At 35.7% G+C, this 8,385-nt stretch overlaps 1 protein-coding gene across 1 annotated transcript in view; it reads left to right on the forward strand.

Moving 5' to 3' along the window:
- LOC124621938 overlaps positions 1-7,830 on the forward strand; it is a 50,054-nt gene extending 42,224 nt beyond the window's left edge. The window contains exon 3 of the mRNA XM_047147448.1: positions 5,440-7,830. Within this exon, the coding sequence (XP_047003404.1) occupies positions 5,440-7,526 (2,087 nt within the window). The 3' untranslated portion in view covers positions 7,527-7,830. The remainder of the gene's footprint in view (positions 1-5,439) is intronic.
- Positions 7,831-8,385: the final 555 nt, after the last annotated feature.

The following is an 8,385-nucleotide window of genomic DNA, read 5'->3' on the forward strand; positions in this document are numbered from 1 at the left end:
CTTGACTGCAATAATGTGTTCACTGTGCTTTTCGTAGTATCTTACCCACATTTCTGTTTTCTTATTCATGATTGGGCCTACTATTGTATTACCTCTATTTGATTTTGTTTTGATAGCTCTGTATGTACCTGACAAGGGGCCCGGTTCTTCTTGCCACTCCAATTCACTAATTCCCATTATATCTAACTTCAACCTATCCACTTCCCTTTTTAAATTCTCTAACCTACTTACCCAATAAAGGTATCTAACATTTTACACTTCAGCCTGTAGAAAGCCTAATTTGTTTTTAAAATGACTGAATCGAAATTAAGAAAATAGCTTGTTTTTTACAGGTGTTAAATATCATAATGGGTGCTAAAACTTCATGATAGGATGTTTATCACTGTGCTTGCCGGTTACTAAAATATGAAATTAATATAGAATTGTGTAAATAATTAACAACAGAGTTTGGTTGCCATGAGATAGAATCATGGGGAATGCCACACATATACTTCAGAGTCACACAAGTCCTGCCAGTTTTGTAGGAATACAACAGACATTTTTTGCAGACGTGGCTAACAGTTAATATTACAGCATTGGGAGGAAAAGGGGGGGGGGGGGGGGAGCGGAGGCAATGGAAGATGGGAGCAACAATTGCATGCATGAAAATGTTACTATTGTGATGTGTTGCCACACTATGACTGCCTTGAGTAAACTCATTATGCTAACCTAAGTTTAAGAAATGGTTCCAGAAATCCAAAGTACCTTGTTAAGTTTTATCACTCATAGTATTGCCAGGATGCATAGCTCATTTCACCATGTCTTTGAAACAAAATACTATCATTTTTGTTCCAGGTTCCTGGAAGGAAAGTACCATATCTTTTTGTTGTTACTATTCATCCAGTAGTGCTTCTCAAGATCTTTTCCTTTTTCCTTTCGTTTCATCTCTATCGTATTCTTTGATTGTATATCATCTTTTTCTGTAAAATTTCATGTGTTCAATTTGTATCTTACCTTCAGATTTGAAATGATACGCCAGTATTCGTGAATGATTTGACTTCATTGAGCGCGCACGCACACACACACACACACACACACACACACACACAGAGAGAGAAAGAGAGAGAGAGAGAGAGAGAGAGAGAGAGAGAGAGAACTGTTCTTGATGTATGAATAAAATAATTTTATTTAGAGTCCATTTCATTTAAATGATACTTGAATATCTGTTTCCACAATTCTATGTGTAGAGGATGTCATAGCTTTGCATAACACAGATTAGATTGTTTCACATTTGAGCCATAATTTTTCTCAACAACCTCGGCCGCAAATCAGCCCTACACATGTATATGCGTGCCTGACATTAATATTACTGCTGATGTACAACAAATTACAGTTTAGTTCACTTTTAACTGGTCTAGTTGTAAGTTCTCTGACCATAAATGTTGACATGATTTTATCTAATTGCTGCCATACATTTCCCACAAGTAATACAACAATGACTAAGTTTTAGTTATTTGTCCTAATGTTTTGCTCTCTGCACTTGCATTAAAAGTCTGCAGTCTCGTACCAGTATCTTTTACTTTTTTCTTTCAGTAATTAGGTAATGATTTTTTTTTTTCCCCATTGAGGATGATTCATCGAATTGAGAAACGAGTGATTTCATGTCAAAACGGGTCAAGAGTAAATGTGTCACATCACTATTTCAAACGTTGCTGAAAAAATATGTACTGAAGTTCCACGTGATACCTCTCCAAAATGACAATTTTTTAGTTTTTCTGATGATTTGTTAAAATGTTACAGACATCTCTAAATGAGAGTATTTGTGGAAATGTAACAAAAAGGAAAATTGAAAAATTGTAATAAAGAAACCTTTTTTTAAATAAACTGCGAAAATTTGTAACTTTAATTTCAAAATTATATTTTGAAAATATGAATAGTCACAGGATGTTAACTGTCTTGCGAAATGATAAAGTGGAAGAACTGCAAACTATCAGTTATGGCATTAATTCATGAAATGCTTAAACAGTCAAAATAGGTGTACATAAAGATAAAAGAATCTGAATTTTTTTTTATTATTATTATTTAGAAATTATTTTCTCCAAAAACCCCATTGTAAATATTCTAAAAATTTCATGGTACGTTAGTTGGTCATTGTACTGAGGGAATGTGCGATAAGAGTGGACAATCCTTGTTTGTACAAAATGTGAGAAATTTTTTAGGTAGACCTAGCTCTACTCTCAAATTGATTGCTGAGTTTAAGTAAATATCATGCAAAACTAATATTTCTGAGTCAAAATAATTACTGTACAACATTATAAATGAGTGGTAAAACAATTCACAATTTTGTACGAGAGCATTTTATAACAAAAATGTGATACAGAATATTTATCCCCATTTTTCTTTTTATGATGATATTCACAAATTATTGTGATCTTCTGTCATGATTTCACTACTTCATGACTTTCCATACTTTGCCTACAATGTAACAATCAACACTGCATTGTTGAAAAGAGTTCATTTGTATTTTTCATAAGGTTATCATTGAACCTTTGTAGCCAAGCTGAATTTGCATGTGGACAGGGATGATCCAACAACAGCAGTCCTTGGGAAATGGGAACTACACACTGATTTTTTGATGATGGCCATTTGAAAATATTAGCAGGATCATGAGGTGTCATAAAGGAGACGGTTATATCTTGCAGCTCATGAGAGACACTTATTATCTGTCCCACCCATCACTGATTGTCATACACACAAGAAGTGAAGTAACTCATTACAAAGTCTTCTAATGTATATTGTGATCTCTGCATTTCACGTACAATAACATGCTGCATTTCGTGGAGAAATGTTCCTGCAATGTATGTGCTACTCCGGCATGCAACCCAGTAGTGACTTGATTTAATTCATACCACAGGCTTCGTAAGAGACCACTCTTCTCTCTCTCTCTCTCTCTCTCTCTCTCTCTCTCTCTCTCTCTCTCTCTCTCTATTTTTTATTTATTTTTTGAACAGAATTCCCTTAATGTACTTTATTTAGAATTAAGAGTTACATCTTTGTTACTAATTTCAGTTGCATTTCTTATAGCATTAACAGCTTTGTGCTGTAGATTAATTCTTGTTGCAAGATTGCAAGATGTTTACAGAGACCTCCTACCTCATCACATGCACTTGTTCCATGACCTGTTCCTGAAAATATTCATCTCTTTTGTCTTAGTTCGTGTACTACAGTGTCGACCAAGCTTATAAAGCTAAAAACAGTTTTTAAAATGAGATGATGTACCATCAGTCACAAGCACATGTTTAGGAAATGCACGGCCTTGAGATGCTATGTCATCAGTTATCATGCTGACAGTATAGCATGCATGTGCACTGTCATGAATGAGATTATCACTGACAATAGCAGAACAGTGTGATTTGTCAAGGAAGTGAGCAACACATGTGAATATTGAATACTGGAACCTGTGACATGTGCTAGTGGAGACTTTGAATTTTACTCTGCAAAGCAACAGACCAGTTCTCAGCAAAGTGAAAATGAAGAACTAACGTGTCAGTATTCTGGGATGTGGCTGAGTTTGCTTCTGCTGTGGCCTGTCTCTGAAACCTCTGGATGTGATGGTGAGCTATTCCTGTCATGACCCAGTGACTAACCTCTGTAACAAACTTCTCTGGCTCTTCTGTCTTCTTCAGCATCTCTCCCCCTCCCATAATGGATAGGTTACATCATTGTCAATATCCTAAAGGTGTAATGCTTCAACAGTCATCATTTCAGCACCAGGACACATTGCACACTTCTGCAGCCAGCATTTATCTTGCAGCTCATGACACATACACAAACGCATCAGGTCCATCTCTCTGTACTTCTTTCCTATGACACTGTTTATGGCAAAACAGACAATTTGGAAGTTAGTGCAGTAAATACATGTGCATGCTTCCTTCAATGGCTGGCATTTTACCCATTTTGGTTTTGCCTACAATAGGAATGTGGGCATGCCCAAATACCTTTTTCGTTCTTTATTTTATGAGCTTTTGAAATCAAATAATGTGAGGCGGTGGGCACGTATTTCTGTATCTGCTGGTTAAGGCAGCTACCTGGCGTCAGTGTCAGTAACTGTACCTTCTCAGTATAAGTGGCTGCTGGAATATCAATATTTAGGTTTTGAAACCACACATCACATTTCGTTTACATATCACTATCTTCAGGTTCTGCACCAGGTGCATCTGCAGTATGCACTTCACAAAGTTTTGAAGGTGTTGCTTGTGTAAAACTTATTTCAATTTCTTCCACTTTTCTTTTTACATACTGTTATCTTCTTGTGGTTCTTAGCTTCCTTGGACATTTAAGGGGGGGACATAGAAGAGGCTATAGCAGAAGTGCTAACATTCAACGCATCAACATCTTCACATCCAGGAATATAAATGTCTGCACTGTCTTCTTCAGTTACATGTTCAGGTGATGGTGATCATTCAGATGGGGTGTCACTAAATTTCTTCTTGTAGTGATTGTAACAATTCCTGCACAATGGATGTGATGCTAATACCATTACTTGAGGACCAATATATTTCTGCAATACCTCTGACAGATTTCCAACATTTGTGAAGTGTTTTCACTTTTCTTAAGCACCTTCTTTTGTCTATTTTTCATAGTACACACTTCACTCTTTCACTGCTGTATTTCCTGACTGATATTGTATCTAACAGAAAGTTCAAACCAAATACAAAACTTGATGCAGAATGGTTTATGTGCAAGTTCTCATTCATTTGTGATTAACAGAAGAATGCTGGAAACAGTGGTGCCAATATGCGTATTTTACTCTAGAAATTCAGCGACGTGAAGTATGCAAAATGTTAAAAAAAAATTTACACAGAAAAATATTTCCCACATTTTCAGTAATAAATATTTATATAATACAGGTATCTGGTGTAGAGAAGATACTATTTATAATTACTACAGTAGTGTTAGGTAATATGACAAGGTAGCATTCTGTGGCTTTCCAAATTAGAAAAACAGTGGAAAAATTAACTTAAATTTCGTATTTTCATCTTAAATTTGTAAGTTAAAGGAGTCCCATAAGAGCGCAGGTGTCAAATAAATTTCAACACACTATGAGGGAGCTTTAATGCAAAACATGTGCCAGGTCTCTAGTACTTTTGGTCTACTAGGTATATTTTTTTTATTCTCAACTGTTTTAAGAGTTCTTTACAAAATATGCATTTTTCAAAGGACTGTATCATTTACAAAAATTAAGATGAACGAAAATACTTTATTTCTTAACACTTATGATATAGAGGTCTAATATATATTTTTTCCAGAAAAATTCATGACCACGGGTTGACATCACCTGTATGATTTGACATGAAACCACCCATGTGCTAATTGCTACTGCCTTTGCTGCAATTTGATGCAGTTATATTCTATGCCTTTGAAGATCTATTTATTTCAATTATTAGTATTTTGTTTTAGGTTACTCAGAGGAGGTGAACGACATGGGCTCAAGAGTGAAGAAATTGCAAGCTGAGAACTTCAAACTAAAGAATCACATTTGCCTGACACTGAAAAACTATGACAATCATGTAATGCATATTACAGGTAATGCTTATACAGAACTGAAACATTTTAATGAAAATTATGGTGTGTTCCTCACAGTTTTGCTAAATCTTACCTGTCCACATACTGAAGCTAAGGTGTCAGGCTTTGAAACATCTTTGGATGACTTACGGCAGGATATTCTGAATGGTCACATTTCTGATGATGAGCTTCATGACAGAATTGGTAATCTATTACGGAATCGCTCCAAGGGAGATGGAGTTATTGACTACATGAACTCTCCAGAGAAAGCACTTCAAACTGAGGGAGGAACTATTACTACACAAGGAAAGGGACAGACTGCCACAGCCTCGCAAACGACAGAAACTGTCACAGTCAAAGGATGTTCTTCACAAATTAATGCGTACACTGAAAGTGTAACAGTAAAAACACAAGAGGAAAACACTTCTAAGAAGAAAATACATGAACACATGACAAGGACAAGTATTCCAGAAAGTGCACAAGTGAGGGTGGGAGGCCAAGCAGAAACAAGAAAAAGTGCATTGTCAGAGGAGCTGATCGGTTCACTAGCTAAGTCACCATCTAAAATTTCTATATCTACAGCTACACACATTTCTGAAAGATGCCAGGCTGCCACTGATTCCAAGGACTCACCTGTTAGTACAGAAGATCCAAACAAAAGTATGTTAAAACATATTGTGAAAGATCTTGTCCAGGAAATCACTGAATCTGTACTTGCATTGCATCACGATGACATAAGGGATATAAGAAACGAAGCAAAGAAATTGATGCAAAGCTTTCCAATTTTTAAGTCAGCACTATTACTAAACATGGAAGCTACCACAAAACTTAAATCACATCTGCAGTATATTAAAGACATGCTTTATTCAGTCCTGGAAAACAGTCCTCAAATGACCGACAAAAGAAAAATTGATGAAATTTTTAGCAGTGTTAACCTCCATGCACTGCACTTAGAAAAAGCTATGGATTCCCTGCAGGTAATTGAAGTTACCTTAAATCCAAAAGGAAGTGCTGTGTTAAATGTTGAGAAAAGTAATGTTTGCACTGTTTCTGATTTCATTAATGAGGTTTTTATTAATTATCACCACAATACACACCCCATGGAGCACTATAGAAAACATCCTAACAGCCCTCATGAGGAAAACAATATGTATACTGCAACTGAAACACCATCACGTAAAAAAGTCATAGATGATCCTACTGTGGAAGTTTTATCGCAGAGGAGTGCTATAGAAAGACATGGAAAGATTTCTAATTTCGAAAATTTGCCGAAGATAGAAACTGATGATAAATTTGTTACTCAGCACCACCTCCATTCAAAACTAAGTAAATATGACAAAAGACTGACACGTGAAATCAAAAATGAGAAAAAGAAGAAAAAACAAGATCATGATAAGAAAAAGTACAAAAAATCTAACCAAGAGTCTGCTGAAACCAGAAGAAACAATGGAAAGGATGAATGGAAACACAAGGATTTTAAAAAAATGAAGGAAAAGTATCGTGACCAAGGAAGAAATTTAAAGAAGCAATATCATTATAAAGAAGAAAAACATTTTAAAAGCAAACTGTATGACACAAGAAAGAAAAATACTCATAATATATACAAATGGAATAAAGATGAAGACTACAGGCATAGCAACATGTCTGGGGATTGGGTAATTGACATGAATAGAGCACGAGCAGAATCTAGAGAGAATGAACACAAAAGTGATTGGCTCTTTGAAAGAGCATATGCAAGGAAAGCTAAAAGAAATGGGAAGTGGGATATGAATAACTGGTATTTTCAAAGAGCTGAAGGTAGAAAGTCATGTCGTCAGAAATCTGGCAGTGAATACAGCAAAATTCCAGATCCTCCACCAAATGAGTCTGAAAAAGAACACCATGACAATAATAGCAAACAGCATCAAAAACAAAGGAAGTATTTTAAACCAAAGAGATGGATATCCAAAGCCTATATGACTGTTTCAAAATTCAGATTTTAAATATTTTTTTGTAGCAGTAACACACTGTTAACATATATATTGACATGTTAATGATGGTTAACGTAGTCTGATTTTTATATTGTCTTACATGACATGAATGGCTGTGTTAGTATGTAAACAGGCACCATGAAACCTTTGACTGTTTTCACATACCTGAATGTAACATGTTTATACTTCTGTGATAATGCACAAACAGTATTGTTTCAAATACATTTTACCTTTTTGCTTTGTATTACTTCACTAATATAATTTCTGTTATTGATATGTAAATATTGTACATGTTAAAAATAAATCTTTGATTAAATCCCCTGTGTAGAACACTTAATCAGATCCAGAATCTTAATTGTCATTGACATTTCCTGTCTCATCTGTAAAAGATCAACTTTAGTTCATATCTTTTCAGAAAGAGATTTTCACTCTGTAGTGGAGTGTGCGCTGGTATGAAACTTCCTGGCAAATCAAAACTGTGTGCTGGAGTGAGACTCAGACTCTGGATCTTTGCCTTTCATGGGCAAGTGCTCTACCAGCTGAGCTACCCAAGCACAACTCAAGACCCGTCCTCACAGCGGAAGTAAAGCTGTAAGGACTAGTCACAAATCGTGCTTTGGTAGCTCAGTTGGTAGAGCACATTATCCCGAGTTCGCATCTCTGTCCAACACACAGCTCTGATCTGCCAGGAAGTTTCATTTTGTTCATATGTGTTAATTCCTCAGCACTAGATCTCCTCTTGTGCAATCAGCTGAGCTCTCCTTGTGCTGCCTCCTGAGATGGAAAGTGTGACAAAAGCCAAAGTTGAAATTCTTCCCTTGATCTGTTTTCTTTCTGTACCTTGGAATTTCATTTCAAAAAAAAAATGGCT

This window comes from Schistocerca americana, chromosome 7, assembly GCF_021461395.2.
Source record: "Schistocerca americana isolate TAMUIC-IGC-003095 chromosome 7, iqSchAmer2.1, whole genome shotgun sequence".
In the NCBI taxonomy this organism is placed as follows: Eukaryota; Metazoa; Arthropoda; class Insecta; order Orthoptera; family Acrididae; genus Schistocerca; species Schistocerca americana.